This window comes from Manis javanica, chromosome 1 (genome assembly GCF_040802235.1).
Source record: "Manis javanica isolate MJ-LG chromosome 1, MJ_LKY, whole genome shotgun sequence".
In the NCBI taxonomy this organism is placed as follows: Eukaryota; Metazoa; Chordata; class Mammalia; order Pholidota; family Manidae; genus Manis; species Manis javanica.
In genome coordinates this window covers 151,019,108-151,040,977 of record NC_133156.1, presented here as the reverse complement: position 1 = coordinate 151,040,977, position 21,870 = coordinate 151,019,108, and the positions used below count along the sequence as shown (strand labels likewise).

General features: G+C 51.5%; 1 protein-coding gene across 4 annotated transcripts in view; it reads left to right on the top strand.

The window, feature by feature from the left end:
* CEP72 (centrosomal protein 72) overlaps nucleotides 1–15,746 on the top strand; it is a 32,454-nt gene extending 16,708 nt beyond the window's left edge. For 3 of the 4 annotated variants that reach the window (XM_037015538.2, XM_037015541.2, XM_037015540.2), the window contains exons 5-11: nucleotides 1,429–1,601; nucleotides 3,510–3,814; nucleotides 5,894–6,032; nucleotides 7,016–7,206; nucleotides 12,195–12,321; nucleotides 13,665–13,776; nucleotides 14,876–15,746. In XM_037015538.2, coding sequence (XP_036871433.2) covers nucleotides 1,429–1,601; nucleotides 3,510–3,814; nucleotides 5,894–6,032; nucleotides 7,016–7,206; nucleotides 12,195–12,321; nucleotides 13,665–13,776; nucleotides 14,876–15,071 — 1,243 coding nt within the window. In that variant the 3' untranslated portion in view covers nucleotides 15,072–15,746. Of the gene's footprint in view, nucleotides 1–1,428; nucleotides 1,602–3,509; nucleotides 3,815–5,893; nucleotides 6,033–7,015; nucleotides 7,207–12,194; nucleotides 12,322–13,664; nucleotides 13,777–14,841 lie in introns of all 4 variants that reach the window. The other variant, XM_037015539.2, reaches the window with a different exon arrangement.
* Nucleotides 15,747–21,870: the final 6,124 nt, after the last annotated feature.

Sequence of the window (21,870 nt, the reverse complement as noted above, 5' to 3'; positions counted from 1 at the left end):
TGTGTCAGTCCTTGATGTAGTGTTTCGGTCATTTATCCTGCTGTGGTTTTCTGAGCTCCCTGGAAAAGTGGTGTTAATTTGAAGAAACTTCCAGTCTTCTTCAAATATGTTTAATGTTCCTTTCTCTTTCCTATCCCTCTGGTGTTCTCATATGCGTATGTTACACCTATTACAGTCCCACAATTTTTGGGTCTTGTATTCTGGTCTTGTTTTCTCTTTGCTTTTCAGTGTTGGAGGTTGCAGTTGAGAGAGCCTCAAGCTCACAGAGCCCTTCCTTAGCTGTGTCCTGCTGCCAACAAGCCCATCAGAGGCTCCTTCATTTCTGGGACAGTGTTTTTGGCCTTCAGCATGTCTTTGTGATTCCTAGGATTTCCCATCGTTCTTGTAACTCATCAGACACCCCCCCCCCTTGTTTTTCATGACTGTTCTAAATCCTGGGCTAACACCAGCATTTCTGCTGTATCTGAGTTCTGATGCTGGCTCTGCCTTTTCGAAGTTGTTTTGGCTGTTTGGAGTTCATTGAGATGCCAGGTGCATTTTAGGATGGGTTTTTCTTTTTCTGCAAAAAGCATCCTTGGGATTTTGACAGGGACTGCATGGATTCTGTAGATTGTTTGGGGGCAGTATTGATATTTTAACACTGTTACATCTTCCAGTCCATGAACATGGAATGTGTTTCCATTTACTTTTGTCTTCTTTAATTTCTTTTAGCAATGTTTTGTAGTTAGCTGTCCTTGATAATCTCAAGACTGAATTTTCATGAATTAGAGTTCAAAGGCCCTAGTAAATGACCTGGTACCATCTCCTTATTGCCCAGCAGTAACAGTGGACAGAGGTCCAAAGAGGCTGACATGTATCAGATGTCAAGTTTCTGTGGGCAGACCCTTTCCCTGCAGCACCCAGGAAACTGAGTAGTAGAAAATAGTGAATGTTATTGACCCCTCAGAGTATCAGATGTCATAAAATCACTATTCATTGTGTGATTGGGAATCACTTTGAAGAGTGGTTTCTTGAGCTGCCCTTGTTGGAAGTAAGGTACCCTTGAGTGCGTGCACTTTCACAGGTAGGGTTACCTTTGGGAGGATGTCAGCACTTGGTGCAAAAGAGAAATTGGAATGCCACATCCCTTAACACTCTGGGTCCCAAGCATTGCATTGTGGATGCTGGGGGAAGAGTGTGGTGGGGGATTGCAGAGCAGAGGAGCTTTCTGGAACTTCCATTCTTGAACTCACCCCGGTGGGCCCCGTGCAGCGCTGAGATGGTGTGACACACAGGGCCTTGCTTTCTGTTACCAGTTGTCCTGGGTGAGTCTGCGTTAGCGGAGGCACCAACCCCTCCTGGAGACCTCTGGCCATGCTGGCAGTGTGTGGTCTTCCTTCAGTGGCTTTGCTGGCTGGTGTCACGGCACTGAGTTGCTTTTCTTCACAGACTGTGCCGTTCCAGAGCCATGTGCACTGACCCCTCAGCCAAGAAGTGCCTGGTCATGGACGCAGATGATGAGGCGGTCCTGAACCTCATTGCTGAGTGCGAATGGAACTTGGGCAACCCTCCTGGGAGCACAAGCTCCAGCCAGAGGGAGCAAGAGGCTGGCTTCCATGAAGGTTAGTGCTGCCCCAGCACAAGGCCATAGGTCCCGCCTGTCCTGGGATGTCAACAGAAGTATAGAATCTTCATGAAGTTCTTGTGAACTTGTAAATAGCAATTTGGATTCTGTAATTATAAAAGAAAAAGCCAGTGTGCTTGGGTATGGTCATACTGCATGGTGGTTTAAACTGCATTCTTCCCCAGGTTACCAGCAAGAAGTTAAATGTCAGGAGACAGGAAGCGTCCTGTGGCTAGTGGGACTGGTGTCCGTGTCAGCCACAACAGGGAGCGTTTACTCAGCTCTAGAAGGTGCAGAGTGGCCAGGTCTGGAATTCAGACCCCACAAGGGCACTGGTGTCTTCCCAGCGCATGGGCGTTGTTGCGTGGCTGCTCTGGGACTCTTGTTTCCCACTAGGCCTTGTATATCAGCTTTAGCTCCTTTTGTGCTGCTTCTATCCTGACTTTCTGAGAGCTTTTCATAAAGACAAGAGGTTGAGGCATAAGTCTGGGCTGAAATCCCAGGATTTACCTGCCATCTGTCCTCTGGATGTCCTCACCAGCCCTGGGAACAGTCGGCCTTTCGGGGACCATTGACCTGTAGGTGGTGGTATTTATTATGGCTTTAATTTGCATTTTCCTGGACCCTAGTGATGGGGTTGTCTTCCTGTGCTTATCGGCCACTTGTTCACCTCCTTCTTTGACATTTTCACTCATCTGTCCCTTTTTCTCTTCTTGGCATTGAGTCATGAGAATTTATAATGGGTTTTGAATACAACCCCTTTCTCAACTACAAGTACTATAGTTTTTCTCCTATTCTGTAGCTTGCCTTTCATGTTAACCATGCTCTGAAGAGCAGTTCTAATCTTAGTGAGGTCCAGTTTATCAGTATCTTCTGGTGCCTTTTGGTATTCTGCAGAGAAATCTCTGCTTGTGCTCATGAGATTTTCTCCTGGACCTGGAGACGCCGTGTGGCTTCAGTGTTGAGGTCTGTGCCCACTCTCCCAGCAGGCCTCTGAAGGGATCGGGTCGCCTCCTGCTGCCCCTGCCCTGCCATACCCAGTCGTACTAAGGCCATTTGTTGAAAAGACTGTCTTTTTTCCTTTTGTAAACTTGGCACATTTGTTAATTGAGTTGAACCGAGTCTCCTTTGGACTCTGGATTCTGCCTCACTGATCCACGTCTTTGTACCAAGACCACACTGTCCTGGTTCCTCGAGGTACAGTGAGCCTGGGAGCTGGGCTGTGAGCCCCCAACTAGCTCTGTGTGGCGACTGCTGGTTCCCTCCAGGGTCAGCTGTGTGTTATTAGCTCACAAAGTCCTCTGTCTTACTCAATTTAAGGAATATACTTAATAGATGGCAGATGCTTAAAAGGTAATTCTCACTGAAATAAAACTTCTGAAGTGTGTTCTAATGAAATGAGTCCTCAGTCAGCAGAGCAGCAGTGTGGAGCACCCACAGGGAAGGGCCGCAGAGGCGGCAGCCCCAGAGGGTGCTGTCCAGGAGAGAGGCTGCAAAGCCAGGCCTGCGGGGAGCCCCTCACAGTGCGGCCTGCATGTGCTCTGCGTCCCCCAACCCCAGTAACTCCCACAGCCTCCTGCGCACCTCTGGCGCAGGCAGACATCCCTCCCCACATTTGCTGTCCTGGGGTTCCTCCTGCTCTGTCATGTTCACTCATTTCTGGAACTTTCTGAGACGTGTTGGGAAGACTCTCACACCTTGACACTTACAATGGTGCACCAGCGTAGCGTATTCCTCGTCCGGACGGGCTCTGGGGCTTTTCTCTTTAACACACACACACTCGTACACACTCATACACGCGCACACCCATCACACTCTCATGCACGCATCTTTCTAAGCGCCAGCTCTGGTAACAGCCCAGGAACTGGTTGTGATCTGATGAGGCCTGTATCCTCCCACTTTGCAGCCTCCACAGACCTTGAGGACTCAGCCCCTTCTTCTCAGACGTCAAGTTTGTCGACACAAAAGGGGTTGAATCCTTTGCCTGCTCCTAACAAGCACAGGAAGCAAAGAATGCTTGGCGGGAGATTCCAGGTGCCTGCAGACGAGGAGTGCCCAAGCTGCCCGGTGCGGCCAGGCGGGCCCTCCAGCCCCGATGAGGGTCTGAGCCAGCAGAGCAGCTGGGAGGGCCAGAGCGGGGTGGCCTTTCCCCCCTCTGGGGTGCCAGAGCCCGAAGAGCGGCGGCCCCATGGCATGAGCGGCCCCAGGAAGGTGAGCATGAGAGGCGGTGGGCTGGGCACAGCAGACGGACCCTGTGAGCTGCTCCAGTGTCCCTCTGGCCCCAAGGAGAGTGGGGCATTCAAGTGTGCTCACCCTTAGTGGTCGTCACCTCTGTTTAGTTAGACGTGCGCCTCTGTGTGCCGTGCCACGCCCATTTTTGAGGTGGAAATGAGAGGCGACCTCTCCGTTCTTGCTGCTGGGGGCATTTGCCCCCAAAGTCGGAACCCACTGTCTCGGCCAGCTCAGCCATCCATGCCCTGTCCTGAGTATGGATCCCAGACATGCCTTCTGTGGTTTTCCAGGGACTTGTCCTGCTTTGCAAGTGCATTTCACTCAGAGCGACCCAGGGCCACGTGGGCACCATGCTGTTGCCTTTGGGACGGGCCCAATGGGAGACAGACTCACTTCAGATGTGCACAGCCCCACCTGAGGCTGGGTCCCCAATTGCAGCTCTTGGCAGAGGAGTAGGAGAGGGGGGTACAGGTGTACTGAGGGGCTATGGGCCTGGGGCGGGGCAAGGACCTTGAAGTGGGGTCCCTCATGGCTGGTTGGCTTTCGGTGGTCAGTCCTGATTCGGAAACAGAAGAAAGTCAGGGGGCAGGAGCTGTTGTCCAGTGCGGGCTGGGTGCTGATGTTCCAGGGGGTTTTGGGTGGCCAGCTGCCCCACGGATGGGGGTCCTGAGGTGGGTGTTGGGGTTCTACCCTTACAGGTGGTCCCCGCAGTCCATTTGCGTGCTTAATGGCTCGCTGACTGGGCTGGCCGGAGGAAGGAAGGAAGGACTGAGAGTGTACTTGAGCCTTCCCTGCCCCTGGAGGCAGCCTCCCTCGCCACAGATGGACCCTGCCAACATACAGCCCCCGTGGATAATGGGCATGTGTTGTGGTGTTGGGACTTTGTGGAGGATGCTGCCTCGGCATGACCTCATGCTGTGACCTCATGCTGACCGCCCTCTCAGGAAGTGCTCTGTGCCCTGAAGTGTAGACAAGCCCAAAAGACGGCCCTGGACAACTGGGCTCTGCTGCCCATGCCTGCGGCCGAGGGTCCAGGTGCAGATTCTGGTGGGGGTGTTTGCACCGAATGTTCACCAGGATGCGTTCAGGCTCAGCTTCCTGGTGGAGGGCCCGGGCCTTAGTGTCAGCATGCTGGCTGGCCGCAGGATGTGCACTGCCCCCATGACCCTTGGCAGAGCAGCGTCCCCAGGTGGACTTGCTCCTGGTGGTGGTGGTGGGAGAGACGGGGCTGTCCCAACTGCGGTGACTCTGCTGTCTGGCTCATGTGGGTCTCCTCTGCTTCTGACGCTCCCTAGTAGAAAAGCGCCCTTTGTGCCAAGTAACAGTGATAGAGGCAGGCCCAAGCCTGAGAACAGATGCAGTTCCTGCTCTGGGTACTACCTGTCCTCGACACCAAGGATCGTCGCAGGGAGCAAGCACCTTCTCCTTTCTCCAGTATTTTTCACAATTGGTAAAATAATTTCTGAAGGGAAGAAGAGAGATGAATTGGCAGGTGTCCAGATGCAGGCCCTGGCCTGGTCGGGCCCTGGGTGGAGGCTGGGATCTCCTGGCAGCCTCAGGCTGTGCTGCCCTGGCGTGATCTCTGGCTGGCCCAGTGTGTGACTGTGTTAGAGTCGGGCTTCCCGGGCACCGGTGGCTGCTCAGGCCGAGACCAGCTCTGGGAGCCTGCGTCTTGCCAGAGTCCCTGTGCACTGGACGTTCCGCAGCCCTGGACCTTGGAGCATGGTGGGGGGTTTCCTGGCTTGCCACTCAGGGGAACGTCTCTTTGAGTTTGCATCATCCTCGGCCATTCCTCCTGGCGTGGGATGTTATCCCGCCCCACAGACATGGGCCTTTTGGCACCAAGCTCTCGTAACCTGCTAGGGACCCATATCCAGAGGACAGGGAGGTGACTCCCATGTGCCAGGCCCCCATGGGTCTGTGAGGTGTGACTGGCCCCACTGTGCCTGTCTCTGGGGATGAGGGACATGAGCACGCTGGTGTCAGAAGCCTGGTGTCGTGTCGGAGCCTGCTGGTCTTGGGCTAAAAGCCGGTGTCATTGTTCTGTCTCCACCACAGGTGTCTCCCAAACCGCTGTCCACTGTGCTGCCTGGGAAGAAGACTGCCCTGGAGGCGGTGCTTCTGGAGGCGCTCCTCGACCTGGTTGACAGGTACTGGAGCGGCTACAAGTCCCTGCACAGCAATGAGACATTCCTAGGTGAGTTGGGACAGTGGGGGACCACCCACCTGTGGCACAAAGCAGGGTCTGTGCCATGCCTTGCTGGACCCTCCTCGTTGGCCATCGCCATCCCCGCTGTGCTGCAGGAAGTGTCCTGGCCGTCTTCCCCGCAGCCGCCACAGACCCTCCTAAGGCGGGGAGGCGCTGGAGGACCACGTGTCCTGTGGCTGTGGGTTTGGGCACCAGGAGAGGCTTGTTGCCTGGGTTTGCTGGCAAGGCTGTTGTCAGGATCTGTTTTCACTTGGGAATTTTGAGAGAGTAAAAATCTGCTGCTGTCTTCTCCAAATCCTCAGAAAATTTGATTGTGTGCAGGGCCCTGGACTTGCTGAACCTCGGGTGGGAATCACCTGGGGCCCAGAAGGTCCTTCCCCAGAGAGGACTTGGCCCCACTCCCTCCCACTGTGCCCAGGTGCAAGAGTGCACTGGGAGCTCCGTCAGAGTCAGGGCCCAGAGACTGCATCCCTGGGTGGTTCTTCCTCCTGTAGCGGGTGCAGCCTCCAGTGTCCCAGTGGGAGCAGGGATTGCCAGCATTCTCCTTCCTGGCATTCTCCTAGAATTGGCCCCCTGATAGGCTGGAGCCCCTGAATCCTCTCTGGGCCCGTGGGCTGCTCTGTGCCATGCAGCCTGCTGCCCCCTGTGCTGGAGCTGGCAGATGTTCGCAGCAGGAGTTTGTGCTGCAGAGGACATGTGGCCACCAGGGCGCCCACCTGCACCACCCTGATCATCCTAACGGGTACTTTTGCTCTAGAATGAAACTTTTTCTGCCATTCTCTGTCCCCATCCTTGACTGGGGTGAAGAAACCTGAGTGAGGTGGCTTCAGTGGTGTTGGGGCCCCTTCACTGTCTCATGCTTGTCTGTGGTTCTGAGGCATGTAGTCCAGGTCTGGATGTACAGACATGTTTTGTTTACACTTCAAACTTTTAATACAAATACAATGGTAATATTTTATTTTTACTCCTAGCTCAGGCAAGGCATATTTTGTCATCTGTTCAAGAATTTACAGCAACTCAGGACAACTCAACAATTATGAATGAGGAAATCCACTCCCTAACTCTTGAGAAAAAGTCTTTGCAAAGTCACCTTGCTGAGCAGCAGAACAGCGTGAAAATGAGCGAGGTGCTGTCAGAGCTCAGCCATGTGCAGGAGGAGGTGGTAAGTCTCGCCTGTGTGGTGTTTGCGTTTGTTCACAGACAGGGTGAAAGCACTGCTTTGACATCACAGACAGGACCTCTCAGCTCTGCACTTCCCCTTAGGCACTGCTGGGCAGCACTGGGCTCCCCTCTTGCCCTCTCAGGACCACAGAACCTCCTCCCACTGGGGTTGCCCCTCCCCCAGCAGCCCTCCAGAGGCCTTGCCCAGCAGTAATCCAGGCCCCAGTGACAGTGGTTTGCATGTATCCCAGCTCTGCCCATCCTGGGCCTTCTCTTTGGAGAGACAGTGGCTGAAGCTGGGCTTGAGGTGGGGTGTTTGTGGCCCCAGTGTTCCCTGGCTCAGGCTCCCCAGACCACTAGTGAGGGAGGCTCAAGCTAGCCCCGTGATCTAGGGTCTCTGCTCTGCCAGCCTGCACCAGTCCCAGGTCCAGGGATGCCCTGTGGCCTTGAGGGCACTTCCACCAGGTGGCGCTCAAGGGCAGCCAGAGCCAGCACAGCTGGGACCTGGCAGCAGGGTCCAAGGTGCTCGACCTTTGTAACATCACTCTGAGACCATCATGCATAAATGCCTACATTAATGAAGAAGAACGACCTCAAATAAACAACCCAGCTTTACACCTCAAGAAACTAGAAGGACAGGTTAAACCCAGAGTTAGCAGAAGAAAGAAGTAACAAAGATCAGAACAGAAATAGAGAATTAGAAAACCAATAGAAAGAAAGGAATGAAACTGAGCTGGGTTTTTGAAAAACTATACAAAATTAGTAAGCCCTTAGCTAGACTGAGAAAAAGAAGACTCATTAAATCAGAAATGATAGAGGAGACATTATAAAGGATGCCTCAGAAATTACAAAAGATCGTATGAGACTATTAGGAGTGATTTCATGTGAACATACTGGACAACCTTAGAGAAATAAATTCCTAGAAACATATGACCTGTTAAGACTGTGTATTAAGAAACAAACTCCAACAAATCATTGACAATGAGGAGATGAATGGTAATCTAAAACCTCTTGACAAATGGCCAGGACCGAATGTCTTCCCAGCTGAATGCTACCAGATATTCAGAGAAAATTAATGCTGATCCTTAAAAATCCTCCCAGAGAATAGAAGTAGAGAGTATACTTTCAAACTCATTTTATGAAGCCACATCACCCTGATACCAAAGCCAAAGACATAAGAAATCTACAGGCCAAAATCTCTGATGAATATGGATGTAACAGTTCTCAATAAAATATTAGCAAACTGGATTCAACAACACATCAAAAAGATTATACACCATGACCAAGTGGGATTTTCCCCTGGAATGCAAGGTTGTTTTAACACATGCAAATTATATACCACACTAACAGATTGAAAAATAAAAACCACACAATCATCTTCACAGATGCAGGGAAAGTTTTTGAGAAAATTCAACATTTGTTCATGATTTAAGAAGCTCTCAACAAAATAGGTATATGAGAAAATTTCCTCAATACTATAAAAAGCCCATTATGCAAAGCTCACAGCTAACAAAATCCATGGGGTAAAACTGCTTTCCCCTGAGATCCAGTACAAGACAAGCAAGGGTTTCCACTCTCACAGCTTCTATTTAGCATAGTACTGGCAGTTCAAGTAAGGGTAGACAAACAGGAAAAAAGAGTGAAAGGTATTCAGACTGGAAAGGAAGAAGAAAAATTACCTTTGTTTGCAGGTAACATGATCCTTGTATGTGAGAAACCCTAAAGATTCCACACAAAAACCTGTTAGAACTAAGAAATTCAGTGAAGCTGCAGAATACAAAATCAATGTAACAAAAATCAGTTGTGTGTCTTTACACCAATTATTTATCTGAAAAGAAAGCCAAGGAAACAATCCCACTTATGAAAGCATCAAAAAGATTAAAATATTCAGGAATAAATTTAACCAAAGAGATTAAAAATCTTAACACTGAAACTATAAAATATTGATGAAAGTAATTGAAGACAAAAATAAGTTAATATTGTTAAAATTTCCACATTACCCAAAGCAATATACAGATTCAGTGCAATCCCTATAAAAATTCCAATGGCATTTTTCAGAGAAAACAATTTTCACAATTCTAAAATTCATATAATTACTTTTTTTTGTAATTTGTATTTTTTTCCTAGTTTCACAAAAGACCCTGACTAGCCAGAGCAGTCCTGCAAAGACCAAAGCTGGAGGCCTCAAGCTCTCACATTTCAAACTATATTACAAAGCTATAGGAATCAAAACAAGTAAGACCAGTACACGGAACAGAGAGCCCAGAAACAAACCCACATATATGTGGTCAACTAATTTTTGACAGACACAAAAAACATAGAACAGGGGAGGGGACATGATAAATGGTGTTGGACAAACCGGACAGCCACATGCAAAAAAAAAATGAAACCGGACCCTTACCTTACACCTTACACAAAAGTCAGGCCATTGGCTTGAAACTGTAAGACATAAGGAAAAACTGTAAAAGTAAGGAAAAGGTTGGCGAGGCCTTGGGAATGGCTTTTTTTTGGATTTGACACCAGAAGTACAGGTAATAAAAGCAAAAATAAACAAATGGGATGACGTCAAACTCAAGTCTGTGTAGTGAAGAAAACAATCTCAAAATGGAAAGGCCACCTACAGTTTGGGAGAAAGTATTTGCAAACTATGAATCTGATAAGGGGTTAATATCCACAATATATGAAGAACTAACATAACAACACAGCAAAAAAAAAAAAAAAAAAGACCCTTATTAAAAAATGGGCAAAGGACCTGAATAGGCGTATTTCCAAAGAAGGCATACAGGTGGCTGAGAGGAACATGAAAAGGTGCTCCACATCACTAATCAGTAGTGAAATGCAAATCAAAATCACAGATACTATCCCACACCCATTAGGATGGGTCTTAATAAAAAAAAGAAGAGATTAGAGTTAGTGAGGATGTGGAGAAAAGGGAACCCTCGTGCACTGCTGGGGGGAATGTAAACTGGTGCAGCCACTGTGGAAAGCAGTATGGGGGTCCCACAAAGAAAAATAGAACTACCACACAATCCAGCAACTCACTTCTGGGAATATACCCACAGGAAATGAAAACAGATTTCTGCATTCCCATGTTTATTGCAGCATTGTGAACAGCAGCCAAGATGCAGAAGCAACCTGTCAGTGGAGGAACAGACAAACAACTGGTGGTGTATCCACACAATGGAGTATTATTTAACCATAAAAAAAAGGTGCAGATGAGCCTGGAGCGTGTTATCCTGAGTGAGAGAAGTCAGACACACCACATGGTCTCACCTGGATGTGGAATCTGAGTCAAATACATAGAAGCAGAGAGTAGAACAGTGGCTACCGGCCATGGGGAGGGGGGACAAGCTGTGCAGCATGAGTAAGCCCAGGGATCTATTGCATAGTGTGAGGACCACAGTTAAATACTATATTGAATCTGAAAATTTGCTAAGAGAAGAAACTTCAGGTCCTCTCATCAGCAAGAAAAAAATATTAATATTAACTGTGTTAATTAGCTTGACTGTAGTGGTCATTTCTGTGTGCTCATATCATACCTTAAAGGTATGTAATTTTTAATTTTAAGAAAGACCATTGTGTATTCATTGAAGTTTTTTGCACTAATCATCATGGTTGGGTTTTACTGTATGGAATCTGTTTAGGGGCTCTCCTTCTAAAAAGCCAGTGTACGTGGGCTGTGTCACACTGTTGGGAGGCTGGGAGTTGCCCTCCTGGTCAGTCTGAGCTAGACACAAACCCCTCTGTGTTAGTTATTGCTGCAGAGCTCATCACACCAAAATGCAGCCTCTTCAGACCATAAGCACTTACTGCCTACAGTTTCTGTGAGTTGGGAATCCCACAGTGGCTGAGCTGGGTGCATCTGGCTTGGGTCTCGTGAGGTTGCCATCAGATTGTTGATAGGCTGAGGTTTCTGCTAATGGCCTGATGGGTGGGGATTCTCTGCCAGGCGGTCTCACAGGTGGTCCTGGCTCCATGCCACGTGGGCCTCTCCACAGGCCACCAGAGGTCTGCACAACGTGGCACCTGCTGACCAGAGCGCACCTGAGTAGAAGGCCGTCTTTTGTAACCTGTGCTTGAGTGACATGTCATCACTTCTGCTTCTTGATCGGTTAGGAGCTGGTCCCCAGGCCCAGCCAACCTGAGGGGCCCCAGGAGGTGGAAACACCCTTGGACCACCACAGCCACCACCTGCCTCACCTCCATCAGTCACCTCTTTGTAAAAGGAGAGTGAAACGGCCATAGGATTGCTGGGAAACAAGTATCTGAAACAGTCTGGTACATACTCTATAAGAAGCTGCTATTTTCGAGATCCCATACAAAGCATCTTTTTAGAGAAAAAGATGGAAAACAGTGAAGTGATACGGGCAGCCTCTAGCATTTAAATGCACTGTGGTCTGCTATACGTACAAGTGGCTCTTCCTTCCAGAAAGGGCTGGAGCCCTCAACACTGTTCTTGTGGTGGCCTCTGTCCCCCGACCTCCACTGGCACATCTGTCCACAGGCTGCTGCTCGGCAGCTGCTGAGGGCCTCCCCTCAGCTCTGAGGATGGGCGGGAGCCACACTGCCCTCCTGCAGGGAGGCCACCTACCCAGATGGAGCACGAAGCCCCGTGGCTGCCTGGGCTTTTGCCCAAGAAGTGAGCCTGCAGGGGCTGGCCCTTGCTCCTGCTCTTGGGAAGGGAGGAGGACCAGGATGTGGTGACCACGGGGCCTTCCTGAGGCAGCCGGGCTCGAGCAGCCACTGCCTCTGTGCCCTCAGCATTGGGCCTGGGGGTGGGGTCGTGGCTGTGCCCAAGGGCTGGGGTCCTCTCCGGGGTAGCCACTTCAGCCTGGACGGGCAGGTGAGGCTCTGTCACACAGAGACTCAGCAGTTATGATGGGAGGAAGGGAACCAAGATTTGGTGATGTCAAAAGGTTTCATTGAGTTTTCTATGCATTTTACGCAGTTTGATGTGTCTGTCCTAACTGTGTTTTCCTGTGTCCTTAGGGTGACTTAAGGCAACATTTACACAAATGTTTAGAGGAGAACAATAGCTTAAAGTCCCTTTTGTTCAGTATGAAAGAGGAAGTAAGAAATGCAGATGCCTTGGCCACATTAAACTTGCAGATCACTGGTGAGTTCACAGCGTATTTGGAAACATTTGGTGAGACGCAGGTGTTCACATGCTCCGGTGTAGACTCCGTTCTCAGTCAGTCCAGGATTCAGAATTCAGACCACAGGCTGTGTGCAATATGGGGCGGGAGCCCCAGCCCCGGCTGTGGCAGGGCCCCTCGGTCCCGCTTGCCAGGGGCGAGTGGGGGGTGAGTCGGGGCAGAGGTGGCTGCCCTGTGGGCTCTGCGATCCTCACGGCTCAGACCCGCTGAGTCTCAGAGCTCGGGCACCGTCCCATGGTCATGGGCTGTGGCCCAGGCTCAGCCAGCCTGGCTGCCTCCGAGTGTTTAGACTGACCGTGCAGCCACCCAGCCTTCTCTCATGCAGGTGCGGCAGGCTTTCTTCTCAGCCACTGTCCATTGCAGACCCAGAGCCCTGTCCTCTTTCCACTTCCTCCGATTCTGTTTTGCTGTGTACACTCGGTATTTTGGGCTCAGAGGCCAGGTGACGATGTGGTGGACCGGCAGTGTGGCTGCTGTCCATGGCCACCCTGTCTGGGTGGGTGCTGTCTGTGGGAGGTTCTCACTTCTGGAAGGAGACAGGTGGAGCATCTTTTCCCATTTTTACCTCCCAGGGCTCCGAAAACTTTCTTAAAGGGACAGAGAGTAAATATTTTAGAGCATGTAGCCTCCACCCCACGAGCTCAGTGTGGCCTTTGTTGAGCAAACAGCATGGATGACAGCGGCCTGCCCTCTGCGGGGCATGTGAGGCTGCTCCAGCGAGTGGCCAAGGCTCCTTGTGTATCCCACTCAGAAGCTTTTCTGCCCCCGCTGGGATGCAGTGGTCACGGTGGCGTGGGCTCCTTCTGGCCCAGCCTCTGCTCTGTGTGCAGTTTTCCTCGGTTGCAGATCATGGCCTGCGTTAAGCTGCGTCCTCACTGACGTCCTGATCCTTACCTGGGCAACCCCCTCGTTTCTTGTATCATCTCCTTTCTGTCTTCAGCTCGGGATAGTCGTGTAGGTCCAGTGTGCACTGGGTGTGGCTTCCTCTGTCTGAGGGTGGCCACCATGCCTGTGCAACCACTTTAGGTGGAGTTTGCCCTCAGCACTTCTCTGTTCATCTCCTGGGAGCAGGGGCTGAGCTTTCCTGCCCTCACGTTAGGATGGGGCCTGCCAGGGGTTCCAGGCCTGTCCCAGCCAGTGTTTCTCTGCAGCACAGCCTGTTCTAGAAAGGACCCTCGTTCCACTTGCCAGACGGGCCTGTCCGAGTACATGCTTCCCCTTGTGTCCAGACCCGGCGTCAAGTCCAGGGTCGTCTGGGCTCCAGGGCATGGATTGAACTGCACCAAACCTGCTTCCCCCTCAGGACTGCAGGCTGGTGTGAAGAAGCTGTCTGGGGAGATGGCGGAGCTGAGGCAGCACCTGGAGCATTACGACAAGATCCAGGAGCTCGTTGGGATGCTGCAGGAGAGTCACAGGTGCTGCTGGGAGGGGGGCAGGGGCACCCTGGGGTGGCCCGAGCAGTGATGAGAGAGGGTGACCTTAGAAGGTGTAGATGCCACCTTTACGCCCTGGCTGTGCAGGGGCAGGGCTTGTGTGCTGGCCTGGGGTGGGGGCTGGGTGCGGCGGGTAAGGTGCCGTGGGCCTTGTGGCAGTGCAGGGAGTGCCCTGTGGCCAGTGAGGAGGGAGCCACTGCACTTGCCTGCCCTTCCCTCTCCCCGCACGCCCACCCGGCCCTGCCCACCTCCTTGGCTGGGGCCCCCACAGGTCCCCTGGGTCTGGGTGCCTTGCAGTCATAGCTGGAGCCCAGCTGTGATCTTTGGGGTTTGAGGGCCACAGCAGACCCCACAGACCCACGTGTGCGAGGCCAGAGTGGGAGAGGCACTGGGCAGCGGCTGGCAAGGCAGGGCCACAAGAGGTGCTGCATGCGGGCGTGATGTAGACAAGCCGGGCCCCAGAAGGCAGTGCTGGTTCACCCCACCCTGGGCCTGTCTGACCAGTGGCTGTTCCGGTGGTCCAGGCACACGGGTCACTGGGGAAAATGGCCCTATGTTTGTCTCTCTCATGGTGCCACAGTGTCTTTGAGTCATTGCTGAATCGGGGGGCAGGGCCATCTGGAAGTGACAGAGGTGGCTGAATTCCCCTTTCCAAAACCCTTTCTAAAATCACAAATGGTCAACATCAGAAATCAGGGCTTCAGTTACAAGAGGGCTCTTCACGCATGACCAGGGATTAGATGTGTTTCAGTCTTGGGGCCTTGTCCAGAATTAGCTTGTCGTTTGGCTGCCCACAAAGATTGCGATGGGCTCTGCAAACTGTGTGCACTGGAGGACTAAGGGTCCCCGCGTTCACCTGAAGGGTGTTATTCGGCCCCTTGGTGCTGAGTGGCGCCTGTGGGCTGCTGACGGTGAGGGATCGAGTCAGCCCCAGGTGTGGGCAGGTGGGCTGTAGCCAGAGGGACACTGGAGGGGCCGGGTTTGGGCCGTGGGCAGGCATGGCGGGAGAGAAGGGCGCTGCACTGAGGCACCCGCCTGTCTCCCCAGCTCCCTGGTCAGCACTAACGAGCACCTCCTGCAGGAGCTGGGCCAGGCCCGCGTCCAGCACAGGGCCGAGGCGGAACAGCTGCACTGGAGCTACAGGAAGCTCAGGAAGACCATGGCCCTGTTCCCGTGCAGCAGGGACAGCAGCGCTGGGCGTGTCCTGGGCTCCCCTCCAGGCTCTGTGGGCTGAGGGTCTCCCACCTCCATCCCTTCCGTTGGTAATTACCTTGTGAGTTTTGAAAGGTATTCAGGGCTGGTAGCTCAGTTTTCTAGAACATCTGCAAAGACAGGATTAACCGAAGCCCTTTGTTAATCTGCTTGACATGTTCTGAGACGAGCAGATCAGTTTTTCATCACATATCTTCAGATAAAGAATATGCATACAACACTAAACTATGTTTTCTACCTTTATCTTGTATCTACCTACCACTTCAGCATTTTATTAAAAATAATAATAATAAAGAGAGAAATGTGGTATCCACATATAAATCAAGTATAAAAATCAAATCAATATTCTTATTTCAACTGACTGTTTATAGTTCATAATGTATGATCAAAACCAAAGCCTCTGTGATGACTGCCCTTGTAAGGTTCACCATGTAACTTATTCACTATGTAAGAATTTGTTCTCCATGTAAGACATTGTTCGTTATGCTTCAGATTGGAGACTGATGAAAATTAGGCTTGGGGTGGATTAATGATTGTGCATTGAGCATTGACCCCCCTATACAGAATTTTATTGTGGTTAACAACCATTTGATCAATAAATATGAGAGATGCCCTCACAAAAAAAAAAAAAAAAGAATATGCAGTATTTTTCTGCCTAATGTGAAAGAGGTATAATGGTGATGAAAGACTTTATATAAAAAGCAATCCTAATTTAATAAAGTAATATATTGTTATGACAAGTGGGTCTCTATAAATCTTAGCTGAGATTCTCATTGAATTGTTACCACACACCGCCCCAAGGCTTGGGAGCAGGAACAGCTAAGTTCCCAGACTTAGTAAAAGTCATACAATTGTGGGAAACAAAAAGTACTGTCCTGTGCTGTGAACACCCTGCCTCAGCCCTGCCTGGTTCTCTCCTGCTTGTGGTGCCATTCTGAAAATGATGTCATGACAGGCATAAAATTAGGTTTTTAGTTTGGAAACTTCACATCTTATATAATACTTGCTTTCTTTGGTAAAATAAAAGTAATTTAAAAAAACGTTTAAGATGTAACAACAGCACGTCTAGAAGAGAATTCTCTGGTGATGTGTGTGTCTGGGGAGGTCTGAGGGGTGCCCGCCACCCCAGGGGTCTTAGGGGGGATCTCTGGGCCACGAGCTCCTTCCGTGTATCCATTATCACTGGCTTTTGCAATTTAGCCGGTGAATGTGTCTCCAGATATAGTTTGTGGGGGTGGGGTTTGGGGGGGTTCTTTCATCATCAGATCATTTCTTTATTTGAAGGATTTTAGTATTGATCCATTTTAAGCTTGTAGAAAATGGTCACCATGCTCTTTGTTTCTCTTTGGATTTTATTGAGCTTCTTGGACTCATGAGTTTATATTTTCAATCAAATTTGGAAAAGTTTGGCCACCACTTCTTAACATTTCTTGTTTGACCCACGCCTCCCTCCAGGGCCTCCAGGTGCGCACATGCCAGGCCACTGACAGGCCCCGCAGGTTGCTGCCCCGCTTGGCCTCGGCGCCCCCCTTTGCATCGTCTCCTGCCTGCCGCAGAGTTCAGGGCTTTCTTCTGCACGCCCAACCTGTGGTTAAGCCTGTGTTGGGAATTTCTGTTTCAGAAGCTATGTAATTTTTGGTTATAAAATTCCATGTGTTTCTTTTTTTACTGAGATTTTGTTTCCCAGTATGTTTCCCTGAACCCCTTAACCACATTGCTAACAGCTTCACTGTCAGTAATGTCAAACCCCTCCACTGGGCTGACCTCCTCGCAGTGGAGGGGACCCTAGGCTGGTCTGAGTCTTCACGAATGGTCACAGTCCTTAGTATCTTCGTTCCGGAGGGTATAACATACAGGTTTTATGTAGACAGCTTTCATCCGGTTAAAGAGGCTCCTTCGGTTAATTTGCTGAGAATTTTTCATCATAAATGGATGAATCTTATCAGATACTCTTTCTGCCAACTACTGAGATGACCATGTGATTTTTCTCCTTTTTTCTGTTAATGAGGTGCAGTACAATAATTTGCTTGTGTAAAAATGACCTTAGGTGAGATCTCAGTTAACGACTTAGTAATGGTGGGTTTCCTTTACATACACGCTGTGTGGCTTGATGTCACTTCGCCCAAGATTCTGTACCCCAGGGTCACCACTCAACGTCTGGCTTTGGGCGATGTCTTATATCCCTGGGGCCTTGATCCCCTCATTCGTAGGGCAGCAATAGTAGGGTGTGCCCCCCATGCCGGGGTGAGGGTTGTGTGAGCTACTGTTAATGAGGCTGTAGGACTGTGTCTGCCCAGTGGGCAGTGTGAAATCATTTCCTCTAATAACAGGAGTTAGATTCTGTCTTTATGGGTGATACTGGTGTATGATTTTTCTGGATGTGGCTGTTGCCGTATGCACTGTTACACTGTCCTTAAGGGTTCATTTGTGCATCTCTGTCTTTTCCAGGAGAATTTATACTCAAGTGTAACTATTACTATGCTGAATATTTGGTGGAACTCCCTGATGAGGTCCTTTGTGCCTGGAGTTTCTCTGTGGGGAGACTTTTGATGACTGATTTGGCGTAATTGATGGCTACAGGATATGGCAGAACCTGTTCTCACAGACCAGCCTCCCCTGCAGCTGGTTGGGGCCACGTGACTGGTTCTGAGCCTCAGAGCTGAGGTGTGTCATCTCAGCGTGTCCCTGTCTTTGGGGGCCTTGCTGGCTTCACCACATGAGCTGGGAGCCTGTTTTCTCTTCCCTCCTTGGGCCCAGTTGAACCTTGTGTGAGTAAGAAATAACTTTCATGTCTGGCACTGAGGTTTTGGGGTTTTCCTGGATAACTGGTGGCTGGCTGCCCCAAGTCATGCAGTTATGTGGGCTTTCCATGTTTTCTTGAGTTAGTTTTCACTAGTTACAGATCTCCAGGAATTTGTTCCTACAGCCTAATTTTCCAATTTTTGGCTTAACAGTCTTTTAATGACATTTAAATAGCTTCAGTACATGAAGTGTGGCACCCGTCCCCGCCTCGCCATTCAGGTGAGTGGATTCCATGAGGGAGAGGCGCCATCACAGTGGCGTCAGGCTCTGCCTCAGCTTGTGGGTCCAGGAACCCCCTCTTCCTGCCTCTTGACGGGTGTCTCCTGAGGACACAGCTCGAGTCTGGTCGTGGCCTCAAGGCCGCCCTGCCTCCCAGCCTCCCTCCCTCCCTCCCTGCGTCTACTTCCTCTTTGTCAGTCCCACCTGAAGTCCGTCCCTTCGACTGGTCCTTCCAGAGCCAGCGTGGCCTCACCTGCCCTTCATTTCCCTGCCCTCTCCTGTCATCAGCCACGCTGAGTCACTGACACATTCAGCTTAAATGTTTATTTCTTCAGGTTCCCTTCCTGCTTTCTCCCCTTCGTCAGCTGATGTAATCAATACGTTTCATTTTAAATGTCATCTCATTTTGTGCTGTTTGTCCTATTTCTGTGATGTTTTCCCCTCTCTACTGTTTCTATTTTTAGATTACCTTCCAGCCTTTTCACCTCCACTGGCCCCAGGTGTGTGCGTGTGTGTCTGGTCAGCGCCTGTCCCCCGACGCCACAGCCATGCACGGGGCTCCCTGAGCAGCCCCCCAGCTTCATGTGATGCTCCCAAATGCTCCACTGAGCTCTCATCCCCAGGAAGCGCATGTCTGTGCCCGTGGCTCTGGACTCTTTTTCTTCACTCCTCACCTCTGTATCTCACACATTCCGTCTGTGACCACTTTTCTTCTGCATTTAGGATTTCTTTTAATGTCTGCTGGTGAAAATTCCCTTGTCATAGTCTAAAAATGCCTTTATCTTCATGTTTTGAGTATTTCACAGGAGCTGGATCCCAGGTTGGCACTGATTCGATGAGTCCTATCTTTGGGGCTGTGGCAGTGTGTAGTTAGCTCATGTCCTATCCCCTGAATCTGGACCCCACCTCCGGGGCCACACTAGGTCTCCCACAAGGCAGGTGGCCAGGTGGCTGGTATACCTGTCCGAGGGAACAGTGCCCTTGGGGACGTGACATGAGGCTGTCAGTCCTGGGAGCAGGGCTGTGCTCCCCCAGGGCTCCCTGGGGCCGTCCTGCTGGGCATCAGTGCCGCTGTGTGAGTGTTGGAACTGACTGTACATGTAGGAGGACAGACTGCAATCCAACACCTTTATTTATCACCTCAGCCACTTGACAGTGTTGACAGCAGACACGAGGAGCATGCACAGATAGTGCGCTGTTCCAGTACAGGTTTGCCAGTCTGGCCTCGACAGCACCTGCGCATCCAGGGGGAGCAGGGCCACGACCCCACAGGCATCCTGGCCAGTGCATTGCCAGTCAGAGTGCTCCAGCGCCGACTACGTCACCCACCACACTGACAGCGATGCCCTTGGTGCACTACATACAAACTAAACAGTGTAAAAATAGATCGCATATATATATAAATTCATTTCCCGCTCCTGAAAAATACTCAGTGCAAACCACCAGGATCCGACCCTTCAAGTTTCTTAAGCTGCACGTTTTCCTTTGTTTGGCTTGGTTTGGGTTTGCAGGGGCCGAAAGAGAGGGTCACTAAAGATCTCCAAGTGCAGGGGGACTGCCGGGGCCTCCACCCAGGGCCGCATGCTGCACCTGCCATGCCCGACCCCCAGGTCACACAGTGTTCAGTAGTAAACTGGTGGAGGGAAGCTACTCAGGGCAGGGTTTCGGGGGTATCTAGCCTATTGAGAATTCACAGTAACAGCCAAGTTGCCCACCTATGCTGCACAGGTCGGGGGAGGACATGCAGGTTGCCTGTGGGCGTGTGCTGGGGGTGGGGTGCAGCCAGCCGTGTGGGCCCTGCACCTGACCCCGAGGGCAGGTGGCGGAGGTTCAGGTTTCATGGGCTGCGGCGTCTGCCTCACTCCATGCCATGATGTAGTGCAAAAGGACTGGCACAATGCCTGAGCACTTGGGCATGGCCACAGGCCAGGAAACTATTCCAGAGACAGGCCAGTGGGCCCAGCAGCCGAGCCTGTGCCCTGCTTCACGGCCTCTGTCCACATGTGTTCAGAGGGATGCCCAGGGCCCCTGTTCTCCTGGCCCCTGGGGCACCCCAAGCCCCACAGCCTTCCCAACCGCAGCATCTGCTGTAACTTCATCCACTTCAAAACTTCAGACTGAAGACACTAACGGCTTAAAATAAAAATACTGTGGCATAAATATGTATCTTTGTTCTTAAACTTGTGTGATTTGAACTTCAGTTTTGGTAAAGCTAACTTACTGACCACCACCTAGCTGTTTATCCCGTGGCCTTAAGTAGGAATAAATAAGCATCTGGTGAGACCTGGTCCTACTGCTCAGATGCCACCAGCTGCGTCCTCCCGACAGCATGTCTGCCTCCTGGCACCCACTGTGCAGTGCTCATGCACAGGTGGACGTTTAGTTCTATTGAAGCATGGTTAGTAGAAGCTGGAGGGCATCATATAGGACATGCACAAATGGGGGTCTGATGGAAGGGCACGCATGGACGTGTCTGCACAGTGACGTTGGAGCCCAGGCACGTGTTCTGTGCTCAGAGGTGACACGGACGCAGGGATGCAGCGAGCAGGTGGCTCCGACCAGCAGATGGTGGCTGCTGAGTCCTGACCTAGTCATTACCATCTCTGCCTGCCCCCACGGCAGAGGGGGTTGTGCTTTCACAGCTTGGACTGGAGGCAGCAGCTGCCTAGCCCACGTGTGTGCTGGGGACACAGCAGAGACCACAGCGCCCGAGCACACCACCAAGCTGACCCTGGGACACCCCAGCCCTGATGCCCCGTCCCAGGGTGTGGGGTTCTCCTGCCAGGATCCCACAGGTGCTGGGCTGGCTGGGACTGAAAGGCCACCAAGGGGCATAGCTGTGCCCACTTTGTTTTCACACACACCCAGAGGAAGTTGCTGCTGGCAGTCTTGCATGCACTGGGGGATTTTTATCAGAGTTGTTAGAGTGTCTTACCAAGCAGCTGTCCCCACCGGCCTGAGGGAGTGCAGGCTCCACAGGCCAGGGATGCAGTTCCGGGGGTGGGGGGGGCGTGCTGTGCAGCAGATGGCCAGAGGACAGGCATTTACATTTCTTTTGCTTACACCCCGATTTCCCGTGTGTTTCTGGGCAGCCAGCCCTTGATGGACTAGAGAGGCTGTTCTTGCCTTTAGACACAGCTTTAGGAAGAACGGGTGCCTCTCTCTTGAGCATGCTGTGCCCAGAAGGGCTTACAGCCACTTGGGCCCAGATGCCCTACCGCAGGCTGCGACTGGGACCTGCCTCTGCACAGGCATGCACACTGCAGGGCTGGCATTCTGCTGAGTCTGGGTCTGTGCTGCGAGAGTCAGCTGGAACAGTGGGCACCGCATTCCTCACAGGCAGAAGGAGCAAAGCTGCCTTGGACCAGGAGACCCAGGGCCTCTGTGGTGGAGCCTTGGGGGCGGGGCATGGGGAGGAGCCCTGTTCTCGGGGTGCTCCCAAAGTGTGTGTCTTGGGATGTGATGGGTTCATCAGAAAGCCCTTGGCAGGTTTGGAGCTGTCTTCAGACACATGTCCCACCTGTTCTCCTTCCTCAGGAAGAGCATGGAGTGGGGCTGTGTCCTGCAGCTATTCCCCCAGCACTGCCCTTGGCTTCCCTGCCGAGTCTGAGGCCTGGTGGGCAGCTCAGAAGCAGAAGTGAGATCATGCCCTAGGAGTGACTCCAGAAGCTGGTGGTCCATGTCCTGTTTCAGGGCCATGCAGTGTGACATTGCAGAACCTCAGAACGAAGCTGGCCTGGGAAGCCACTGTCATCTGAGTTAAGGGGCATGGGGGCTGATGGAGACGCTGTCCCCCCAGAGAGGCCACGTGGGATGGGTATGCTGGCCCTGAGCCACTGTCTG